General features: G+C 49.8%; 1 protein-coding gene across 1 annotated transcript; it reads right to left on the reverse strand.

Annotated features, from left to right (window-relative positions):
- MMP14 (matrix metallopeptidase 14) lies at positions 1 to 23,941 on the reverse strand. The gene is made up of 10 exons (XM_029580369.1): positions 23,611 to 23,941; positions 9,697 to 9,845; positions 9,237 to 9,359; positions 8,634 to 8,941; positions 8,290 to 8,457; positions 6,316 to 6,482; positions 5,796 to 5,934; positions 5,358 to 5,508; positions 4,522 to 4,637; positions 1 to 4,199 (listed from the first exon to the last, which is right to left on the reverse strand). Exons 1-10 carry the CDS (start codon positions 23,731 to 23,733, stop codon positions 3,856 to 3,858), a joined length of 1,788 nt encoding a protein of 595 aa, XP_029436229.1. The 5' UTR covers positions 23,734 to 23,941; the 3' UTR covers positions 1 to 3,855.
- Positions 23,942 to 24,671: the final 730 nt, after the last annotated feature.

Here is a 24,671-nt window from a genome sequence, read left to right on the forward strand (position 1 = left end):
TATTTCGACTTTTTTTTTTCGAGTTTATTCTTTCTTCCAAAAAGGTACAAAAACGCGTGTGCACTTTGCAACCATTTTTCCCCCCTAAATTTTTATTTCAATTTTTATTTTATTTTTTTTATAAAAACCACCCCCATCAAACAAAACAAAACCCCCACATGGACAATAAAACCCATCTACCCCCTCCATTTAAAACAAAAATTATAAAAATTTCAAAGAGGGATAAGGGGGAGGCACTTTCCACCCCTTGCCCCTCCTCAAAGAAGACATGAAAATAACAAATAGCCCAAACACATTATGTTGTTTTATTTTATTTTATATTTTTTTTTTTACAATTTTTTTTTAAAAACAAAAACTACTTAAGGAGAGATTTTTTTTTTTTGTTCCTGGCCTGCAGGATCTGCATAGTTTGAATCTCTCTCTTGGATTTTATTTCCCCATTCTTTGGGTTTCCCTTTGGCAAACTGCTATATATAATAATAATAATAATTAACAATTAAAAAATATAGATAAAAATAACAAAAGAAAACCCCATGAAGACATGTAGATACTTTTTAAACGTTATGCCAGCATGATCTCAACCTTCCCTTTCTGCCCTCTCCCTCTCCTCTCCATTTTCCAGTACCTTGTAATGTACAGATGTTCAAAGAACCCTACGGACAGAGGCCACAAAACACAAAAAATCAAAATCAGGGTTGATTGGTTGAGCTGACGGGTTAGGAGAAGAGTTTGCACACCCCAGATTTCCAGCAAGGGCAAATGGACTCTGCACTAAAGTGACCAGATGGCCCAAGTCATCAGAAGAAGCTTGAGTTAGGCCTTGTTCTGCCTCCATTGCATCTATGGGACATGTTTTCTTAATCTGTCCAAGAACAGGCCAAAGCCAGTTAGTGACTTTACTTGTAGTTCCATTTCTCTCATGGCCAACACCAACTCTTAATTTACCATCTAATGCCTGCCTCCTTGCCCTGTGTGGTGTTTAGGCTCGTTGACCTTGAATGTGAGATGTATCCACAATGGTGGCCATTTTGTTTGAATAGCTGCAAGACAGTTGGCAATGTCATGAGGAGAGAGGAGCAGAACAAAATGGTTTCCCTGGCCCCAGAAGGACCTTCACATTCAAGGAAAACTTGCTGGGGTCTAAAACCCTGTAGCCAGACAGAGATTCACTTTGACCTCCTCAAACAATTAAACTTTCTTTTATTTTGCCATCTGAAAGTGGAGTTCCTTTAATGGCTTTTAAGATCATTTAAAAAGTGAATACTTTGCATGAGTAACTGCTCTTCACTGGCTATGAAGAGGACAACTGTACTGTTGCTACCCCTGCAGCCACTGGAAATTCCCTATTTGGCGAGCTAGGCTTGAGTTCCTGCGTTTTGCAAGCCACACACAGCTGGGGAGGACGGGGTTTTTCAGGAGCTGGGTCGGGGACGAGGTCGAGCATCGCTGCTATTGTTGGACGTTAAATGCTAGACACAAAACTATCAAAATGTAATTGCTAAATCTTTATTGGTTGAGGCTTCTAGCGCCACCAAATCAATGTTAAGTTCCTATTGGCTGAGGCTTCTAGCGCCCTTACCAGTGCTTTCCCCCCCCACCCCCCCATACACACATTCCTGTTATTGGCTAAGGCTGCTAGCGCCTATATAATGTTAAATTCAAAATTCCTATTGGCTGAGGCTTCCAGCGCTTATATATGCTAAATTCTCATTGGCTGAAGTCCCTAGGATGCTCCACAACACTAAAAGCTTTATATTAAGCAAGAAGACCACCCTTTCCCTCCAAAAAAAAAAATACCCATAGGTTAGTCTCTTAACCAATATGGCTCGTAAACAGGTACCCATCTACAAAAACTTCCTCTCTTGCGTTTCCGACGATGCCCTGGGAGGAACCAGCGATCTGAAGGCTGGGAAGGAAGAGTTACCAGCTTTGCCCACATTCTAAAGACAGAGAGCTAGGGTTTCCTGGGTTTAGCTTGGTCAAGCTTTGCTTGAATTATGCATGTTCCTGGAGTGCCCTGGTCCTTGGGGGGTCATCATTCCCACACCACCACAGGGGCATGCCTTTGTGTTTCCCATCTCCTATCCCAGTGCATTCTGGATATTGTAGTCCTGCTCTGCCTTCAGTGAAGATAGGGCTTTTAATCGCACTATGCAGCAGGGAAGAGGCTGAGCTCGCTCCTTTTACCCATTCCTATACACTCTTAGGACCAATCAACATACAAGTTGCATTCTTTGACATCAGACTGAGGGCCAACAGTGGAGAACTTTGATTGACTGTGGCATTGACTGGAAAAAATACTTCGGGCTGACGGACTCATCATGCCTCGTTGGAGTTTAACGGCGGTGCTTTCCATTTGCCTTAGACTAAACTCCAGATGCAAGAAAGAAAAGAAACGCAAGATATACTGCAATTAGGATAGTCAAACTATTCAGTAAGGAACTATGATGTTCAGGGATGAGGAGAAAGGAAGTAGAGGGTGGAGAAAAGGGGTCTAACTTTCACTCAAATGCATTTTGAATATCTGTCGTACTGTACCGTAGAGCTATAATTCCTAGAATGCTGTGGGATACGGGACAGGTAGAGGCCTGGTCCTCTACTGGTGGAAGCTGAAAGCCAGCTCAAATTTGTAAACTTGCCCAAGAGCACCGGATAGAGAGAAGATGACATTCCAGAGAATGGGGCACCTACAGGTCATGCCTACTCATGAAAACAGATGACCCAAAATGACTTTCACTGGAGCCTTCTTGGCAACTGCATTACTGTAGTCCTGGCTGAGCTTGATGCTTAGGGAGCAGCTATTAAGAAAGGTCTGAATGTCCAAGGTCACGCCAAGTGAGAGGAATTTGGGCATCTTTTCTTGATCACCAGAACGCCATTCCAACAATTCAGCTAAATACTTCTGAACACCCCACCTCATTAGAAAGGCATTGTTCTCTCACACACCCTTCCAGCTCTCAGGGGTCCTCTCATTATGAGGACAATCATGCCCACTCTTCACACCTCTCAACTCTCCTTCGTTATCAACGACCACCTCGATATAAGGCATCACCATTCCATATCTCTCAGCTCCTCCTCATCTCACAGTGACACCCTTATTCTAAGGCTACCACCCGGTCCACTCCCCTGAACTTGTATGTGATCCTCCTTATTATATGGCAGTCCTCTTCTATCACCCAACTATCCGCACCTCTCAGGGACACTCCCTTATTGTCAGGTAATCCACCCTCTTATAATCCCTGTCTCCGTCACTGACTGACTGTGGGAAGCTGGTTGAAGTCTCTCTGTGCCCGAGTTCTAACCCCCAGCTCTGTCCCTTGGACCCTCTTATGTTGTCTGAGCAAAAAACTCATTGTACCTCTATGCAATTTGCAATATCAACGCCAATATAAATTAAATATAAATATAACTTGAACCCCCATCCCACCCCAGTTCCCTCCCCCCCCCCCCCCCATTAATTTAAGGACTGCTTTTGTGGAGGTGAGGGTGCTCACTCGCTCAGTTGTGGAATGGTGTTGAAGTTTCGAGGGAAAAGTCGGGATTAGGCTTGGGGTTATTGGAGGAGCAGAGGAAGAAATGAAGTGCCGACCCATGAGAAAACAGAACAGGTACAAAATATTAAGGTAAGCGCGCCCCCCCCCCTCCCCACCAGCCCTCTCCTTCTTCCCCCCGCCCACCCAATACCTGACAATAATCTCAGAGAGAGGGATGGTTGGGATGGGGAGGGGAGACTGCGTGCGTCCCTCCTCCTCTCCCTCAAAACATCACGGCGCGAGGAGGGCGCGTGCGTGCCCAGTCCGCAGGGGGGGGGGTGGTGGTGGTCGGAGTGGCAATCCCCTCCCCTCCCCCCCCACCTCAGACCTTGTCCAGCAGGGAGCGCTGGCAGTAGAGCAGCCTCTTGGGGGTCCCGTAGCGTCGGAAGAAGAAGACCGCCAGGCCGAGGCACAGCACGCAGAGCAGCAGGAGGACGGGAATGGCGATGGCAGCCGCCTGGACGGCGCCCCCGGCCTCGTCCACCTTGATGATGATGACCTTGGTCTCCTCGTCCTGCTCCTCTTCCTCGCCCCCGCCGTCCTTCCTGTCGGCCCCGCTGCAGCCCATCCAGTCCTGCAGAACAGACTTGGGGTAGCCCGGCTCCACTTTCAGCTTCTGGTTGTTGAATTTCCAGTACTTGTTGCCCTTGTAGAAGTAGGTGAAGGCTGGGGAGGGGGGGGGGAGGCAAGATCACAGGGGTCAAAGAGTCAATCTTATGAAATGGGGATTTTGTTTTCCTGATCCTCTCCGCCTGAGTTGTTCTCTTCCCTCTTCTCTCGGCCTCCCTCCATTTCTCTGTCAGTCCTCGTTCTCAAGCTGTCTCTCTCGCTTCTCTCCCTCTGTTTCCTTCTCTCTCTCTCTCACATTCTCTCCATCCCTCCTCTTTGTCTTTCGCTCTCTTTGCCTTGCTGTCTCTCTGTGTCTGGCTGTCTTTCTCTCTGCCTGTCTCTCCCTGTAACCCGTCTCTCCTCCGCGTCCGTCTCTTACCTCCGTCACTCCCCATGAACGCTGCCCTGGGAGACTCTGGGATGCCGTCCCACACGCTGATGGCTTTGGGGTATTCGCTGTCCACAGACCTCGTTTCTTCGTTGAACCGATAATACCTGAGAAGAGATGAGAGGAGGGGAAGGCAAGCAGCGGCTCAGCACAGGCAGCTTCAAAACCCAAGCTATTTACTCAGCCTTGCGGGCGGGCCCGTCTGCAGCCGCCAGGGGATGGCCCAGCGCCCGCCGCCGGCACACGAACCAATGTACCTTCATGGCATCAGGGGGGGGGGAGGGGGTGGCCTCTCTCTCATCACAGCCCTGTCCCTCCTCACTCCCTCCAGGCAAGCTCACAGCTGTGTTTCCAGCCCCCTCCCCTGCCCTCTCCTCAGCTCCCCGGGTTCTGCCTCCCCTTGCAGTCTCTGGCATTCGCAGGCCCCCGAGGGGGTCCTTTCGGTGCACGCGGGAGTCTCCTGGCAGCCTGCCCGAGCCCACAATAGCGGCAGTCTCTCTCTCTCTCTCTCTCTGGTTCCCCTCCGCCCGGCGTGACCCTAGCGCAGCAGCCGTTCGCTGCCGGGGCCCCCGACAGAAAGCCAGGGCTTGTCTGGGCTGAGCAAGGAGGGGGCGGGTGCAGGGACGGGCGTGGAGGGGGAAGCACGTGCCCCCCCCCCCCCCCCTCGGTGACAGGTTAAGAATGGCCTTCTCTCCACCGTGTGATTAAAGATGGAAGGGGGGGAGAGAGCCAGCTGGAGAATTAACTCTCGGCGGCAAGGATGGAGCTGCCGCACCGGCACCAGCAGCGGGCGCTCCCGCCAAGCCGGGAGCCACCTGGGAACTTACTTATTGCCCCGGAAGAAGTAGGTTTTGCCGTTGGGGAGCCAGAAGAGAGCGGCGTCGATCCTGTCGGTGGGGAGGCCGTTCCCCATTTCCTTCAGGTGCCTGGGGTACCCCTGTTCCAGAGACGCCTCGTCAAAGACCCAGTGTTTATTCCCTGCAAAGCACAGGAGGTGACGGCGGCTGTTACAACTCAGGAGGGTCGGAGTGGGATAAGTAAAAAGATCTGCTCGGCCGAGGGCAGCGTTGGGGACCCCGGTGCGACTGGCAGTCGGGCGCTGACGTCCCGGTATCGGAAGGAGCCGGCATCACGGCACGGCGGGGGGGGGGGGGGAGGTCGCCCCCAGGCCCCCGCGGCGTGTGTGCCGGGCGACATCACAGGCGCGTCCGCCGCCGCGCTTCCCGGGTCGCGACGACGCCCGGCGCCCCTCGCCAGAAACTCACCTTTGAAGAAGACGAATTTTCCGTCTTTCCGCTCGTAAGCAGCGTTTATTGTGCTGGGGAGGCCGCGCCAGAACTGGCCGATGGGGAGGGGGTAGCCGTCCAGGACCCGGTTGTTCCGCACCCGCCAGAACCAGCGCTCCTAGGAAGCAAAGTCGTACAGTGGTGAGTCGGGGGGGGGGGGGGGAGGCGAGACTGTTAGAGCCAAGGTGTCCTCCCCCCCCCCCCCCCCCCCCCCGGCGCCTTTTCCGCGCACCCAGGAAGCGGAATAGGAGAACTGGAACCCGGCTTCCTGTTACCTGTGGAACGGACGCTGGCTGCAGATTTTGAGGAGGAGTAGAAGCAAAATTGCATTTCTCTGTGGCCCCCGCCCTTAATATTTCCCCCACCCCAGGCAGAGGTGCAACCTCTGGAAGGAGGAGGAGGAGGAGAAGAATCGGAGCGGCATTTCTCTGCCTTACCCCCCCCCCCCAATCCCTCCCTCCCCCCCCCCCCACGCTGCAGCTCAGCAGCCTGCGCTGACCTTGAAGACAAACATTTCTCCCCGCAGCACGGCGATGGTGTCGAAGCTGCCGTCGCAGATGTTCGGGCCGTAGGTAGGGACATCGGGGTTGTCCCCTGGGTTGGGCTTGGCGGTGCTGGTGGTGGTAGTGGTCCTTGTCGGCCTGGTGGGAACGGGTCCTCCGTGCTCTGGGTAAGGAAGGCGAGGGAGAAAAAAGCGTGAGCGAAAGGATCGGAAACGCCGAAGCGAGCTTGTGGGGGCTGAGGTTAAGGCCTGGGTTAGTTAGAGTAAAGGTTCAGCGCGACTGTTTTCATGTTAGCGTCAAAGGCCGACCCTCGTGTAGTAAAATGTGAGTAAAAAACCGTATGCTGGAAGTTTCATTATTCACGAGCTTAAAAAAAAAAACCCCAAAAACTCCCGATGCAGCAAGGAAATGGTAGGGTAATGCATGGAGAATGAAAAAAGAAAAAGAAAAGCAGCATGCTGACGAGTAAATGTGCACACCCAGCCATGCTTAGGCTGCAGAAAACAGGGTTTATGTGCACACACAGCCGTGGTTAGACTGCAGAAAACAGGGTTTATGTGCACACCCAGCCATGCTTGGACTGCAGAAAACAGGGTTTATGTGCACACACAGCCGTGCTTAGGCTGCAGAAAACAGGGTTTATGTGCACACACAGCCGTGCTTAGACTGCAGAAAACAGGGTTTATGTGCACACCCAGCCATGCTTAGGCTGCAGAAAACAGGGTTTATGTGCACACCCAGCCATGCTTAGGCTGCAGAAAACAGGGTTTATGTGCACACACAGCCATGCTTAGGCTGCAGAAAACAGGGTTTATGTGCACACACAGCCGTGGGTAGACTGCAGAAAACAGGGTTTATGTGCACACACAGCCGTGCTTAGACTGCAGAAATCAGGGTTTATGTGCACACAAATAAAGGTCAACAAAAACCAAAGGAAAGATTATAGACGTTGTTTTGTGCACAAATTGTGTTGCATAAAGGCCGAGTACCCCCTGGCACCGCACACTCCAGGTTCAGACCCGAGGACCAGTGAGTAACATTTCCAGAGTTAACCTCCGCCCCTCTCTGCGTAGGAAGGATAACAGCAAATGCCTGGGTTTAACACAGGATTTGAGCGGGGGAGCGCTAAGCTGGGCTTGCAGGCTTTGTGTGCAGTATGCACAAAACTATTATTATTATTTTTTTTTATTGAATATTCCGGCACTTCAAAGCGGGTTACGTCCAGGCACTGCGTGTACGTCCCTGCCCCAGAGCCTTGCAATCTAAGGGGGTCATTTATCAAGCCACAGTAGAGCCATGAGGCAAGTTAAGTCACGTATATAGCTCAATATTCGCTATAACTCTTTTTTTTTTAGCTAAAATCCACCCTCTCTTACAATTAGGTGCTTTGCATGCATAAAATCACACAACACATACAAAGCAGTTAATGCCTGCTCAGTTGATGTAAAGAAATATTCCAGCCACTCTTTGCGTTTTCGTTATTCTAGCGTGGGAGCACCGTGGCCCTGACACTTCCACGCTGGAATTAAAGGACCACGCGGCCCAAAAAGAACCCTCCCCCAAAAGTTAGCAAAAAGCCAACGGGGGTCTTGCTAAATCCCCCGCCCATCCTGGGGATCCCTTTTGAGGCAGCCTCCCCCCCCCGCCCCCAAAAAAAAATAAAATAAGAGATTAACTGTGCAGTGACTCCCCAAACCCCTTCCCATTAAATCAATTACCCCCTCCTACGCCAGGACAAGCCCCCACCTCTAAGATCTGCCCTCCCCACCCCTCCCTTTCCATTAAAGATAATCCCAGATAGGGCTCCCCTCCCTAACCCCCAAACATCACCCTAGTGGGCTTAGTGCCCCCCCAGACCCTCCCCGCAGTGATGCTAAGAAATGATAATTAGTAAGCAGGGTTGGAAATAAGCTTGGGGGCGAGGTTAGACTCTGCAGCAAACATTAGGGTTGGAGGCAAGAGACACTCACCACTGCCGTACAGCTGCTGGATGCCTCTCCTGTCATCGTCGGGTAAGACGAAATTCTCCGTCTCCATCCACTGGTAAAACGGTGCCATGATGGCGGAGGGGTCGTTGGAATGTTCCAGGCCCAGGGCGTGGCCCAACTCATGTACTGCCACCAGGAAAATGTCATTACCTGTGCAAGGAGGAGGCGGTCACCATCTTAACTCTCAATCCATTCCCACCTGGGAAGTCCAGGCAGCAGCTTTTTCTGTGAGAGCCGGACTCCCAGCTTCCAATCCCACCCCCACTCACTGCGAGACCCGCCACCGCTGCTATCAACAGAGGGAGATAGCTTTTTTTTTTCCTCACCATTCAAGTCGTCGTTCCTCGCCGTCCAGGGCTCTGCGGCATCAAAATGGGTGTCCCCTCCGATACCAGTGCCGGGGAAGTAGGCGTGCGCCAGGAATCCGCCCTCGCCGTCGAAGGGCGTGCTGTCGCCGTGGAAGCCTTCCGCGAAAAACAGCATGATGTCGGCGTGCTTCTCGTAGCCGTCTTGGATGTCCCGGTAGGCCAACTCACGGAAGCGCAAGGGCGTGACGCTCTGCCACACCCGGAACGCCTTGCGGATGGCTTCGTAGGTTTCGTATTCGCCAACCTTCGGGGTGTAGTTCTGGATGCTGGGGGTAGGTAAAGTTGAAAAGGGACGGATCAGTATTGCTGCTCATTAAATTGTGCGGGAGAGCAGTGCACGGTAGAACGCGAGCCAGGAGGCAGTGATTCACCTCGTCAGATGACAGCACGGTATAATCCGAGATAACATAAGAGTCGGTAATGCACCAATCACAACCCAGTGTGGTATAATATGAGATTAAACAAAAACAAAAAAAAAAGCAGTGACCTATCAATCTGAACCCAGAAATAAATGTCAGATGGCCGTGCAGTCCCTGCGTCGTGGCAGACCTCACCGCTTACCAGAAAGTGATGTCTCTCTGAGTCCACTTCATCCCCTGAATGGCGTAACGCTTTCTTCGCATGTTGGCTTTGATTTCTGCCCCAAACTTATCAGGAACACCACAGCGTGGTTTCTTCATGGCCCTGTGCCAGAGGCAAAGAGACGTGTCAGAGGTTAGAGAGAGAGAGAGAGAGTGGAAAATGCAGTGACACAAAAAAATTTCCACCTCTACCGACGGAGATTAATAAAAAACAAAAACAATTTTCAAGACAGTGAAAGAAACAGAAGGGGAATAACCCCAAACAGAGAAAATATATAACAGAGTTAGAAAGGGAAAAATAGAGGCAAGAGAGAGAGAGAGATACAGAAAGAAAGAGACAGACACAGATAAAATAAGAGATGAAAACATAAAAAGGCAAATGGAAAGTGTCACACAGAGAGAGACAGAGAATTACACACACACACACACACACGCCTCACTTGGCAGTCTCAGGATTTATGGAGCCGGTCACTCTCAGCCCGTAGAACCGCTGCATGGCTGAAATGGCCTCGGAGAGGGACTGTGGGGAGCGTTGCGTATGGGTGCGCAGGTCCCCGGGAGGGAGGTACCCGTACTGCTGCAGCCAGGCCTGCGGGAATAGACAGAGAGTGAGCATGCGGCTGGGAGCCATCAGGACCAGGAGCTTCATCCTTAGACTCAAGCTATATAGTGTAACGGATGTATGGGGGGGACAGTGAAGGAAGTGGGTGTTTCAACTTATTTTAATTTACAGATTTATATTACACATATTGCATTGGCGCCAGCTGGAAAAAGGTGGATCACAGCAGTAACTTGGAAGTTCCAAACTGGCTTGACTCATGCATTCAGGACAGAAGGCACATTATCTTTAATATAAAGTTACATAAGAACATAATATATGCCATGCTGAGTCGGAGGAAAGATTCACTGAGACCAGCAGCGTCCTGCTGCAGCCTGCAGCTCTGAAAGAGTTGGACCATGGCTAGTTACTCATTTCAGGGATAAGCACTGGCTTTCCCAAATCTACCTGGCTGGTAATGGTTTACAGACTTTCCCTCCAGGAACTTGTCCAAACCCCTTTTAAACCCAGCTATGCTGGATGTCCTAACCACATCCTCTGCCAACAGATTCCAGAGCCTGATTGTGTGCTGAGTGAAGGAAAAAAAAAAAAACTTGCTACGGTTTGTTTTAAATGTGCTGATTGTTAGTTTTATCGAGTGCCCCTAGTCTTAGTACTGTTTGAAAGAATAAAAATTGGTTCCTTATGTACCCGTTTCCCTCTAGTCATGATTTCACAAGCTTCTATCCTGTCCCCTCTCAGCCGTCTCTTCTCCGAGCCGGAGAGCCCCAGCTTACGTAGCTTCTGGTCACAGGGGAGCCGTTCTAGCCCCTTTATCATTCTTCTCGTCCTCCTCTGCGCCTTTTCTAGTTCCGCTATGGCTTTCTTCAGATGGGGCCACCAGAAGTGTGCGCGGTACTCAAGATACAGAGGCAATGCGATATTGAACATTTTATTCTCCATTTCTTTTAAGGCTATTTGCTTTTTTTTTTTTTTTGCGCGCGCCCCGGAGGGTTTCAGCGTACTGTGCACGATGATTCCTTTTCCCGCGCGGTGATGCATGACGCCGGCACCCGGCGTCGTGCACCCCCCCTGTAGCCTGGATTATTCTTTCCTATGTGCATCACTCTGCACTCGTCCGTGCTGAATTTCACCCGCCGTGCGAGGTGTACGGAGGACGGCGAGGAGAACGGGAGTTTTAGCTCTACCTTGGTGGGGGGGCAGTGTTCAAACTTCCAACATCAGGACAAGGACCATGCGAGCTCTTGACGCATGGGTTATGTACAATTGTCCGAGCAAAGGTTCACGCGCATGCCTTGGCTTTGAAATGCCCCCGGTCCCTTGCGGGTCCCTCACTCCTCCTGCAGGTAGAATTTTGCGGGAAAAGTGCGCGCCGACATTTGAAAATGCCGTCCGTGCGCGTAATTCCTTCCTCCCCTGAATGCACAAGTATTTATCTGGATCAAGGGTGAGCAATTTACGGATGAGTAAACAGTGGGGGCGGGGGGGGGAAACTATTTTTACCCAGGTTAAGTGTCTGGGGAAGTTAGATGGCGTGACTTGTGTCTGGGAGACCGCAAAGGTGCAAGCGGCTTATCCTCAGTATAAAGCTCTGTGGCGTAACTCGTGTATGGGGGTGGGGAGGACAACGAAGGCAGGGAGCATCTTACCCTTAATATAGTGATACAGGAAGGCTGACAGATGCAGAGGGCTCGGGGGGAGAAGGGGGAAAGGATTGACCGTAGCCAAAAGCTACTTCAAGCTTCTGTTCCAGGGGTGCACGGAAATCCACCTCTGCTAAGGATCTGCAAGCTCACGTCCGTCTCCCCATCTGTTCACTACCGGGCTGCACGCGTACGGCACTCGGGATTCCCCCTGGCTGGGGGGCCGCCCCGCGCCCTTGGCTTCCAAGAAATAATTGCTGTGCAGGAATTTTGAGCCCTAAAGCACAAAGATATGCAATGCAGTATTGTTTGTTTGCGTCTGGTTTTCATGTTGGATTTTATGATGTATGATGTATGATCTGCAAGCCCGCTCCTCTTGGACGTTTTGCTGGTTATGCGGCGTGAAAGTGTTTTATTTAAATAAGTAGAGCTGCAAGACCAGCGGTGCAGCCCGGAAACCATTCGGTCCTTAACGAGGGAAACGTCAGATGTGGAACCGTTTGAAGTCTTGGGTGTGAAAGTGTTAACATTTGCCCTGTGCGAGCCCGGGCTCCCTCTTGACCTGGCCCTGAGGTGGTCTGCCGGAGGGGGGTCTGTACACAAGCAGGCCAGCGGTCCCATGGATGGGATCATGTCATGCAACAGCCTTGAGTCGGGCCCTGATGGTCGGGAAGCAGGCAGGACTGCCACTGGTCAGTCCGGGGGCAGCGCACAAGCGTATCAGAGAAAAGGCGGGAAGCATAATGGCAGATTGTGAGGGATTCCCTCTCACCCCCTAGCTGCAGGCGTCACCTTTGGCGCGTAGCAGTTTGAACAATGTTTGCATCCTAAGTCCTTCCACCGGGTGTCTCAGAGAGATACACATTCCTTGTACAAAGTGGAGAGGAGGCAGGAAGCGCACTCTTTCCTTCGCTGGTGTTCCTGTTGTACCGGCAGTCTGCGGGCCACGGCAGGAGAGGGGAGCCGCGGCGCGGGAGATAAGCACTTCCTTGCTTCTCAGCCAAGGCGATCCATCACACTGGCATTTGTAATGCCAGTACCAGGAAGTCACTTGCCAAGCTTGAGCTGGCGACCAGAAATTCTTCTGTGCCCCCTGGCCGAATACAAGATAGGCATGCTCGGCCCTTCTGCGGAGTCGCGATAGCCTCAAGACTTCCACAAAGCTCCTGCTGTTTGTAAAGTCGGGATCACAGATCCCGTAGGTGCATTATGTCAGACCAGGACTCGGGTCCCAGTTTATGCAATTTTGAAAGCTCAAGAACTATCGACGTTTTTTTAATGTCCTTGTGAAAGGGTTGGCAGCCTAAGATTCCAGTTCTCTGCGGCATCAATAAGTCCTTCTACTACTGTGTAACCATAACCATCAAATCTACCTGAACCCCAAGCTTACGCCTACCTAACCGTGAGCCAAACTGCACACCTTAGCCATAACCCAACTCCTACCCCCAATCTCGACCTCAACCGATAACCCTAACAATTCATGTAACCCTAATTTTAACCCTAATCCATAATCTTGACCAGAACCCTACTCCTACTCTTAAACAACCCTGACCTCTAAACATTATCTCTAAACCAAAACCCCAAGTCTAAACCTAAGAGTAGCCTTAGCCCCATAATCATAACCCTAACCCAACCCTAATCCTGGCCTAACTCATAACCACAACCCCTAATGCTAACTCTGAACTCTACCCTAGTCCCTAACTCTTAACCCAACCCTACAGCCTAACCCTAATTCTAAGCGAACCCTAAACCATACATCTTGCCGAGATGCGCACTGCTCCTTGTGGGGTCGGAAGAGGTTTCTCTTGGAAACATTCCCACTTTCCAGCCTCCCTCTCCCTCCACCCTCATCCCACTTTTGTTCGCGTTCCTCACAAGAATAGAATGGAATCAACTAGATGCAGGCTCTCTTCAGTTTATGGGGAACCAGATTTCACCAGTCTGCCTCTAAACTGCTCTCTCCCATCCTTTTCCACCCCCCCCCCCAAAATAAATAAATAAATAAATAAATGGGCCTGAAATCCATAAAGTACAATTTGAAGTGCTAAAAGCGGAATATAAAACTATAAATAAATATATAAATATAAAGTCAATTTCTAAAGTGGTTTACACGTGCAGAAAGTAGTTTTGCCTGCATAAATCAGCGTTTCCCTCCTCGGCGTGACTATAAATCTGCGCACATACGTTTAGCCGCATTGAGAGGAGACGTTGCCAGGGACCGGGGGCGGTGTGGGGGGGGGGGGGGAGATGTGTTTGTAGGTAGAGGGAGGGAAAGCATATGTTTTCCATTAAAAAGGTGACTGTGAAGATTTGAAAATGGGACTTTCTCCCAGTATGGAGAGGTTGAATATTGCACCCCACCCCACCCCATATGTACAAGCTCAAACTTGAGGATAAAATCTGTCTGTCTGTTCATCTGGAGCCACAATCACTAGCCTGTCAATAGACTGACGGAAATTTTGGGGGTTGCAGGGAGATTGGCCATGGGGCTGGCATCTAACCAACTGAGAATGACCTTGGCCTGTTATGAATGAGGTAATTTGTGTTGCTCTTTATCTGGAGCCAGAAAAACACTTCTGCATTGATTGAATCCTTGTCTAGACCGATGCATGGTAACTCTTCTCAGAGTGAACTGATCAGGATCAAATTTGGGATGAAGGCCAGAGATGGGCCTGGAGTTTACCTTATTGAAAATGACATCTACCAGACCAGGCTGAGGTCGTCTCCTACAGGCGTGGGGGGAACTCCTGCGTCTAAGAGTTTTTCCACTTCCTTCCTTCCATACTCTGTACAGGGAAGTGAGATTTCTATTTTGTGATCGAGCACAGGATATGACATCGCCCCGTCCCACTGTACAAGAAATGACATATGCATGACCACAAATTACCCATAACCGCAGCGCTAGTCAACAGGAGAGAATTGGTGGGCAGTCTGAGGCTGGTCTTCCGGGCCAGGGAGACGACACAAACTTATTAAAACACAAGCAGACTGTGATAAATTGCAGGAGGACCTTGCGAGACTGGAAGATTGGGCGTCCAAATGCCAAATGAAATTTAATGTGGACAAGTGCAAGGTGTTGCATATAGGGAAAAGTAATTCACACCATAGATACAGGATGTTAGGTTTCATGTTAGGCGTTACCAACCAGGAAAAAGATCTGGCCGTGATAGTGGACAATAATTTAAATCATTGGCTCAGTGTGCTGCAATGGTCAAAAAAGCAAACAATCAGGCTGATACCCGCATTTGGACGCGCGTTTTCCACGCGCTAGCTTTACCCCTTATTCAGTAAGGGGTCGAAAATGTGCGTCCAACCCCCCCCCGAGACTAATAGCGCCCGCAACATGCAAATGCATGTTGATGGCCCTATTAGTCAATCCCACGCGATACAGTAAGTAAAATGTGCAGCCAAGCCGCACATTTTACTTTAAGAAATTAGTGCCTACCCAAAGGTAGGTGTTAATTTCTGCCGGCACCGGGGAAGTGCACAGAAAAGTAGCAAAAACTGCTTTTCTGTGCACCCTCCGACTTAATATCATGGCGATAATAAGTCGGAGGTCCCAAAAGTTACAAAAAAAAGTAAAAAATAAAAAAAATAAATTTAAAATTGGCCTGTGGCTCGAAAACCGGATGCTCAATTTTGCCGGCGTCCGGTTTCCGAACCCGTGGCTGTCAGCGGGCTCGAGAACCGACTCCAGCAAAATTGAGCGTCGGCTGTCAAACCCTCTGACAGCCGCTGCTCCTGTCCAAAAAGAGGCGCTAGGGACGCGCTAGTGTCCCTAGCACCTCTTTTTACCGCGAGCCCTAATTTAAATATTTTGTTTTACTGTATCGCGTGCACAGGACACTGGCCTGTGCGCTCGCCGGGAGAGCGGGTGCTCGCCCGCTCTCCCGCGAACTTTACTGTATCGGCCTGAATCTTAGAAATTATGAGGAAGGGAATAAAACGGAAAATGGGATAATGCCTCTATCATTCCATGGTGAGACCCCACCTTGAGTACTGTGTGCAGTTCTGGTCACCCTATCTCAAAAAAGATATAGTTGCACTAGAAAAGGTTCAGAGAAGGGCAACCAAAGTGATAAAAGGGATGGAACGGCTCCGTTATGAGGAAAGACTAAAGAGGTTAGGACTTTTCAGCTTGGAGAAGAGACACCCGAGGGGGGATATGATAGAGGTGTTTAAAATCATGAGAGGTCTAGAACGGGTAAATGTGAATTAGTTATCTACTCTTTCAGATAATAGAAGGACTAGGGGGCACTCCATGAAGTTTGCAAGTAGCTCATTTAAAACAAATAGAAAGTTCTTTTTCACACAATGCACAATTAAGCTCTGGAATTCATTGCCAGAGGATGTGGTTAAGGCAGTTAGCATAGCTGGGTTTAAAAAAGATTTGGATAAGTTCCTTGTCCATAAACTGCTGTTAATGAGCTTTCTTACTACTGGCAGTGGTAGCATGGGATTTATTTATTGTTTGGGTACTTGCCAGGTACTTGTATCCTAGACTGGTTAGTATTGGAAACAGGACGCAGGGCTTGATAGTCCCTCGGTCTGACCCAGTATGGCATAGCTGGTGTTCTTACTCTCTTAGCCTGTACTTGTGTCGGACACAGGTGAAGCCCTGCCTCAGTCTGTGGTACGATAAGGGAGGGAGTAAGGCGCCCTCAGCCTGTGCTAATATACGCCAGTGACTCTCTCAGTCTGGGCTAGTAAAAGGCGGAGTGTGGCTCCTTCAGTCTGTGCTGGTGTAAGGCAGAGAGCGGCTCCCTCAGTCTGTGCTAGTGTCAGATACAAGATAGGATCCTCCTTAGTCTGTGCTGGTGTACGGCAGAGAGCGGCCTCCTTATTTATGCTAGCATGAGGCAGAGAGCGGCTCCCTCAGTCTGTGCTGGTGTAAGGCAGAGAGCGGCCTCCTTATTTATGCTAGCATGAGGCAGAGAGCGGCTCCCTCAGTCTGTGCTGGTGTAAGGCAGAGAGTGGCCTCCTTATTTATGTTAGCATGAGGCAGAGAGCGACTCCCTCAGTCTGTGCTGGTGTAAGGCAGAGAGTGGCCTCCTTATTTATGTTAGCATGAGGCAGAGAGCGACTCCCTCAGTCTGTGCTGGTGTAAGGCAGAGAGCGGCTCCCTCAGTCTGTGCTGGTGTAAGGCAGAGAGTGGCCTCCTTATTTATGTTAGCATGAGGCAGAGAGCGGCTCCCTCAGTCTGTGCTGGTGTAAGGCAGAGAGCGGCTCCCTCAGTCTGTGAAAGTTTTAGCAATCCAGGGGGATCAGTTATCACGGGTTTGCAGTGGGAATGTATCTGTAGGAAAAGAAGGGGAGGGGAATGAGTTTGGAGAGGGTGGAATCTCTTGGCCTGCACGAGGATCCTTGTTCTGCAGCCAGGCGGGGACTATTAGTGCCTGAGCTCATTCTGTCTCTGTCAGCAGAAACAATGCAGGAAGAAGGGGAAGGGAAAAATTCCAAAACAAAAATACAGACAGAGAGCAGAAGTGTGTGTGTGTGTGTGCGTGTGCATGTGTGCGCGTCTGTGTGTGTGTGTGCGTGTGCGTGTGCGCGTGTGTGCGTGCGTGTGTGTGTGTGAGAGTGAGAGTGTGTGCGTGAGTGTGTGCGTGTGCATGTGTGTGCGTGTGTGTGTGCGCGTGTTTGTGTGCGTGTGTGTGCGTGCGTGTGTGTGTGCGCGCGTGTGTGCGCGTGTGTGTGTGTGCGTGCGTGCATGTGTGTGTGCGTGTGTGTATGTGCGTGTGTGCGCGTGTTTGTGTGCGTGTGTGTGCGTGCGTGTGGGTGTGTGCGCGCGTGTGCATGTGTGTGTGCGTGTGTGTATGTGCGTGTGTGTGTGTGTGCGCGTGTGTGTGTGTGTGTGTGCGTGTGTGTGTGTGTGTGCGTGTGTGTGTGTGTGAGGGGGGGGTCCCCTAAACAAAACAAAATTTAGGAAGACAATTGCAAAATAAGTCTTTCTCCGAAACGGAAATTGAGAAATCCTGGACGAGATAATTTAGCCTCCAAACACACTCTGTTCCTTAAATGACTTCAAGTCCACTCTTTCCCCCTGCCCTCTCCTAAAAAATAGAAAAAAAACAAACCAGGGAACTTATCTATGGGGTAAAGAGATGAACGTCCTCCAGCCTGACTTTTATCCAGGGGAATTCCTGCGCACCCGTTGTGTGGGTGAAAAGAAACAAAAACCAGAGGACAGGCCCTGCCTTGCTGTCCTGCAAAGCATCTTCGGCCTAAAACCCTTCTGAAGGGAAAGCATCAGGAGGGACCCTGGACAGAGGGCTGAGGGGTTGGGGGTGAATTTGAATTCCTTGCATTTCTCCGGCGAGAGCGCCCTGGCAGGCCTGCGACAGGCTGAGCGGGCGCGTTGCCATCTAGGCCATGCCTGCTGAAACCTGCGGAGATTTGAACTGGCGGGGGAGGAGAGGAGAGAGGGTTTACAGGTGGTTTTTCCCCCTGCTGTCAGCTTCTCCCTCCCCTCTCTGTGAGGTGGAGCAAGCTCTTACCTGAGAGCAGGTATGAGAGGAATGTGAGGGCAGGAAGGAGTTTATGGCTTTCTTGGCCAGGTTTCTGTGTTGGGAGGAGCTGCAGGTGCCCTGGAGGGCAAGGATACACTTTTAAAAGGCCCAACAACAAAACACAGTGAAAAAAAAAAAAACCAACAAGGTAAAAGGCTGAGGAAGGTAATATCAACTCAACGAATAGGATGTGGGACCTTACACTGAATATATAGGAATGTACTGAATAGTGCTGCCTTTCTGTAGTGCTTCTCTTCAGAAAGAGAGCGCTGTACTGGGGTATAGAAGAAGGAGGATTACATATGAACCAATTCTTCCACTTTGCTTGGCTCTGGTGAGGCCATTGTTGGGGTGCATTGTCCAGGGAGAAGGAGAAAATCTGGATAATATGACCCTGGGAGGAAAGGTTATTTAACTTTGTAAAGGGGAAGACTGAGGGGTGAAATAGGGAGCGGTCTTCAGGTAAAAGAAAGGGGTTTCCGAGGAGGGCGAGGGCCACTTGTTCTCCAGCTCCACAAGGGGTCACGGGCTTGGATTGGGGAGGATCAGGCAGACGTTTGTAACTGTGAGGAGAATCAAGCGCCAGAGGGAGTTACCTGGGGAAGGAAGGGGCTCTCCCCCTCTCTGGAGCAGGTTAGGCACATGGCTGTCTGGGGAGAGGGGAGAGGGGAGGGATTCTGCCCGCAGGTGCGCCCTGGACAGGACGATCGGCTTGGCCCATAATACGGTATCACCAGCAACGTTTTGGGTGACCTTTCCTTGGAATGACCCACAACATAAGGACCCTCGGCGCTCCTGAATGCTCCTATATTTACTCATCCATTAGTGAAAGCGTTTCTCTCTACCAAACTGCTTTCTTGGTTTTCTTTCGTTGAATTTCAATTTTGGAAGCGTTAACGTGTCCTTCCATTCATAGGTGCTGAGGTTATTAAGGACAGAGGTCCCAGGAGGCACAGGGTGGCCGCTTGAAAGACCAAGTCAGTTACTAAGGCCCCAATGAAGAAATCAGCAACTTAGCAGAAGTCAAAAAATGTCATAAAGAAATGACAAATGTCCATTGTTTTTCCTCCTCCAACTTATGCATTTAGGTTGCAAAAACCCAAGGAAGAGGTACAGTATTGGAGGTGAAATTCTTCTAAGCACAAAGGAAGAGCAGGATCTGGGGGTGATTGTATCTGAGGAACTTAAGGTGGCCAAACAGGTGGATAAAGCAATGGTAAAAGCCAGAAAGCTGCTCGGCTGCATCGGGAGAGGAAGGGTCAGCAGAAAAAGGGAGGTGATACTGCCCCTGTATAGGTCCCTGGTGAGACCTCACTGGGAATTCTGAGTACAGTTCTGGAGACCCCACCTCCAAAAGGATAAGACCAGGATGGAGATGGGCCAGAGGGAGGCTGCTGAAATGGTCAGAGGTCTTCCTTCTAAAGCGTAGGGGGATAAATTTAAAGATCTAAACATGTACACCCCTAGAGGAACGGTGAGATAGGAGAGGTATGATATATTTAAATATCTTAAAGATTTCCATGCACAGGAGGTGAGCCTCTTTCAACAGAAAGAAAGCTCTAGAACTATGGGTCATGGGATGAGAGTTAAAGGGGGTAGACTCAGGAGTAATTTTGGGAAATGTTTCTTTACAGAAGGGGGTAATGGATGCATGGAACAGCCTCTCAGCTGAGGTGGTGGAGACAAAAACAGTATCTGAATTCAAGAAAGCATGGGAGAAAGCCAGGAAATATCTGAGAGAATGATGGGAATTGCAAGAGCTACATAAATGAGATGGATGAGCTATAAGGTCTTTTTTAATGCTGTCATAAGAACATAAGAAATTGCCATGCTGGGTCAGACCAAGGGTCCATCAAGCCCAGCATCCTGTTTCCAACAGAGGCCAAACCAGGCCACAAGAACCTGGCAATTACCCAAACACTAAGAAGATCCCATGCTACTGATGCAATTAATAGCAGTGGCTATTCCCTAAGTATAATTGATTAATAGCCATTAATGAACTTCTCCAATAACTTATCCAAACCTTTTTTGAACCCAGCTACACTAACTGCACTAACCACATCCCCTGGCAACAAATTCCAGAGCTTTATTGTGCGTTGAGTGAAAAAGAATTTTCTCCGATTAGTCTTAAATGTTTCTATGTTTCTACCCAAACATTGTGTTTACCAAAGAGACCCCAACCCTGCTCCAGAGAGACTATCCGTGCCACCCACACCCAAATCCAGCTCTCTGTAAGACCCAGAAACTTAGCTTCCAATCTCACTGCTGCCATCAACTCATTGAGAGACTTGGAAACCAGCTTCCAATCCCATCACTGCTACCCACTCACAGTGTGATCTGGAGACTCAGCTTCCAATCCTATTATTGCAACCAACTCACTGCGTCTGACCTGGATGCTCCCCTTCAAACCAACTCACTGTGTGACCTGGACGCTCCCCTTCCAATCCCACCATTACCACCAACTCACCATGAAACCTGGAGCAAGAGCTTCCAAGCCCATCATTGCTACCAGTTCACTGTGTGACCTCGACACTCAGCTACCAGTCCCACCTTTATCACCACTCACTATGAAACCCAGTTTCCAACTCACTGCTTCCACTGTAAGACATGGTGACCCAACTTCCAATTCCACTTCTGCCACCTACTCACTGTGAGACCCACAGACCCAGAAAAACAATCCCACCACTGCCACCAACTCACTTTGAGATCCTGAGACCCAGCTTCCTATTCCACTTCTGCTACCGACTCAAGATACAACTTAGATCCAGCTTCCAATCCTATTACTGTGACTTATTAGGGTATAAGTAATAAAGCACTATTCTCATGAGGAGCATCAGATGCTAGGAAAACTTTGAGAGGAACCTAGAGGCCTTACAGTTAACTGAGGGGAAGGGATATCTTTGGTGTGTGCCAATAGACTCTCTTCCCCTCCAATCCTGCTGATTGCGGGATAATTAAACTTGGCAGGGTCTCAACCCAGAGTTTTCTGACATGACTTTATTCTAAATGTAATCCAGCTCTCTTTTATATCTTCTGCTGTACATTTTAATTTTCTTTGTTATCCCCACTGCAGCCAGATTCAGACGTGGGCGCACAGAAAGGGAGGAGGTGGGATTCCAGGCTGTTTACAAGCGCTTCGCGAAATTACAACATCATTGGGAGAGGTGGGTGAGGCAAAACCTTGCGTCAGGTCTCTGCTTCCCCCCACCACACACACACACACACACACACACACACCACACTCTATTTCTTAGCAATAAACCCCACTCCCCCAACCCTGCCATGCTCCCTATGTCTAGCTGACAAACAGGTCAAAGGTATTTCCTTCTTCCTGGATGAAGGTTGCTCTGCTGCTACCCATGCTACATCTGCATCTGTTGTATGGTATAGCGCTCTGTGTGTGTGTGGGGGGGGGGATTTGCAATATTGGATATATTCTTTGGCGAGGTTGTGTGTATTTGGGTAAAGCTTGCAGCTGCCCGTGTTCTGGAGTGGGACAGTGATCCGTCCAGCAGCCCCTATATGACCTTATCTGCAACACTTAACCTTGGTTCAAACTTAAGCTCTAAGCTCTGGAGGGCAGGAACCCCAACTGCAATACAAATGAGAGCTTATTCTGATCTTCCCAGGGGCCCGGATCTCCCATGTTAAAGAAGGGAGAAAGGGCAGGAAGGATGCTGACCCCGCCTTGGTAGAGCTCGGCGGACCTTACACAAAGAAGGAAAACAACATAAAATGCTGAATTTCTCCTCCCCCTCCCCTCCCCACAGCGCTTGGCCTGGCGATCAGGTTACATAGCTGCATGCAAACAGGAGCCCTCTCCCGCAGAAAGCTCCTCCTCGAAGCCTGACCCGGCCAGGATCGCCTCCGGGGACAGGGTTCCTGGGCTCCCTTTCTCTGTCGCCTCCTCCATTACTTTCCTTCGCCATCAAGGTTGCTGCGATTGTGGCCCGGGGGGTGGCTTGGAAAGAACCTCAGAAAGCCGATAGCTGACTTTCTGTTTTTTAACGATTTTAGTTCATTTAATTTTTTTCTTTTTGGCTTTTAATCCTTCTGTAAAAAAAGGCTTGCATTAAGTTCACAAACCGCGATGGAGGGAGGACAACAAGGAAATTGGGACGGGGGGAATGGGGACAATGAAATCATGGCTCCGTTTGTTTGCGCTTCCAAAACTCTGAGTTTTTTGCTTTCCGTTTTTTGTTTTTTTGGGTCCTCAGGGGACAAAAGTGCCAGCTCAGTGGGTGCTTGAGCACACCCAGTATTGAGAAAAGTCATTCACTGCATCCAGAGAGAAGTCATTTGTGTTGAATTTACCCAACAAATCGTTTTGAAAAATTGGCTTCTATGAGTCAACTTCTTAGCTACCTGGAGGAAATCTTTGCTCTACCTCAAAGATCGATCAAGGAGAAAGAGAATAGAAGAAGAAAAACGAATGAATGTATATATAAATAATATATAAATATATATAAAATCTAAGAAAAAAAAAGTCGGAGAAGCTAATCTTCAATCCTCGCACAAAAGTCGGCACCTCTTAGGGCCTGACTTACTAAAGCTTTTTTCCCATTCTGTGTCTATGGTATAAAGTGAGGTAGCAGTGATGCTTGTTCACCAGCAAAAAGCCTTAAATCACAAAAAAGATGATAAGGCAATACCTTTTGACTGGGCTAACTTAACAGATTTCCTGACCGGCTTTCAGGAGTTAACTCTCCCTTCCCGGTGTTCAAAAAGCGAAGCAACTCAGGCCCCTGACGAGGTGGGATAGTTGAATTCATACGGTTGGGGTGTGTGTGTGGGGGGGGCACGACAGTGATGCATTAAAGGTTTGTGTGGGGGTTGCAAATAGGGCCACCACCTGGGGCCCAAGCATACAGAGTTCCCATACAGGCTCATATTAAAGGTTAATGGGAGTAGGGGACCCACACAGGGGGGACCATGAATGGCTTTGTCTTCGAGGAATGGAGAGAGAGAGAGAGGGCCGTAGCCGGGGGGGTCAGGGCAGTTGCCCTTTCCTATTCAGGCTCCCAGGCTGACTCAAAAGGGCAGCGTGGCACCTGCCCCACCCCAGTTTGGCACCCAGGGTGGTCGCCCAGCCCTTATTGCCCACTCCTGGAACCCATGGCACCCTTAATCCATTCCTGCCCAACCGCTCTTCTATGTGCCATAAGTAGCTGACTGGGCATGTCTGTGGCTTTGGCAGAGATATGGGTTACTGGCCCCCACATGTACCCGACGCGGTGGGCAAGCAGATGTTTCCGCTCTCTTTCCTTCATTCGTAGGGGGATGACTCTTCCTTCACCGATTTGGGTGAAACTTGGCAGGAGCACTCCACCTCTGGCAGAGACCCACCGGCCACATTTCAGGTTCAGGGAGAGCTTTCCCTCCACTCCCTCCCTCCAATAATGTGGACAGAGAGAGCGAGGAGAGAGGGCTTGGCACTGATGAAAATTAGCTGAAAGCAAATAAAAGTTTACAAGTATAAAAGTATTGCAGCCTAAAAGCAATATGTATATAAAAAATAAACAGACCCATATGTGCACTTCTCTCAAATATCTTTTGCCTAAATCCTAAAAAGAGTTCAGAGTTTTGGTGGGGGGTGGGGAGAGTGGTCCTAACACAAAGAGGTGAAGGGACCTGCTCTCTTACCTCTGGGCTGAAGGTGGCGGAGCAGGAGCTGAAGATGGAGGTTAGGATTGTCCAGAGGGAGAGCCACTTCCAGAGACGGGGTCGCTTCAAATCCGGCTGTAAATGCTCCTGCAAACTTAACATTTTTTTCCTTTCTTCCTTGTTCCTCTCTGCAGTCCTTCTGTTCGGTTTTGCTTTAGTGTTTTTCCCCCCCCCTTGATCTTTTTTTCCTCTCCCTCCCACTCCACCTCTTTGTCCTTGCTTTCTTGCAAATCCTTAAATGTGGGGGTGGACAGAAAAGCATTCAGCCTGTCCCTTCTGCTCTCTTCCCCTCCTGTCCTCACTTTTGCTTATTCTCTCTCTCTCTCTCAGCTCTCCCTCCCCCTCTTCTAAACTGGTTACGTGGTCCCAATCCAATTAGAAGAGAGAGAAAGGGGAAGGGTGTGGGGGGGGGAGGTGGTGGAAGTGCTCCTTACTGCCATCTTCAGGGAAGGGAAGGGAAGGGAGGGTCAGGATACAACTGAGAGAGGAGGGGAAGAGTATGGAGAAAAGGTACAGGATGGCTTAGAGCTGTGGTTAGGAGGGTGGATAGGGGGAGGGAGAAAAGGATGTAGGAACCCACACATTCTTTTAGACAGGGAGAGGGCCCAGATGATAGGGTGGAGGACAGCTGAGAGGCAAAAAGCTAAATGGGAGAAATGAGAAATCCATGCCAAGGAATGAATTAAAGAACAAAAGGAAATGGAAAAGGAGGAGGGAGGCGTTGGGAGTGGGGGAATGCCAGAAAGTGACAACTCAGCAGAAGAGAAGATCTTAGGAGCCACCTGGCTAGCACTAGGAAGAAAAAGGTTTTTTTACAGCTTTATCAGAAGATTTCAATTCAGGAGGGGGGAACGGTGCCAGTGGAAGTTAGGAATGGAACAAATGATGTAGCCTGAAGGGAATACACGAAGGCCTCGCTCTCTCCTCTGGAAACTCAGTTGCTGCCTTCCAGAGCAGACTGCTGTACATGTGCTTCTGTGTTCGTTTGCGCGTGCACATTCCTCCATTCATTGCAGGCGCTGAAATAAGCACTTAACGCC

Source organism: Rhinatrema bivittatum, chromosome 16 (genome assembly GCF_901001135.1).
Source record: "Rhinatrema bivittatum chromosome 16, aRhiBiv1.1, whole genome shotgun sequence".
In the NCBI taxonomy this organism is placed as follows: Eukaryota; Metazoa; Chordata; class Amphibia; order Gymnophiona; family Rhinatrematidae; genus Rhinatrema; species Rhinatrema bivittatum.

What these genes read in the sequence shown, in the direction of transcription:
- MMP14 (XM_029580369.1), bottom strand. Translation starts at nt 23,733, where the DNA reads ATGTTAAGTTTGCAGGAGCATTTACAGCCGGATTTGAAGCGACCCCGT. An exon ending in AAAATTCGTCTTCTTCAAAG is followed by an intron (nt 5,509 to 5,795) that starts GTGAGTTTCTGG and finishes TGTGCTTTGCAG; the next exon opens with GGAATAAACACTGGGTCTTT. An exon ending in GTTCATGGGGAGTGACGGAG is followed by an intron (nt 4,200 to 4,521) that starts GTAAGAGACGGA and finishes CCCCCTCCCCAG; the next exon opens with CCTTCACCTACTTCTACAAG.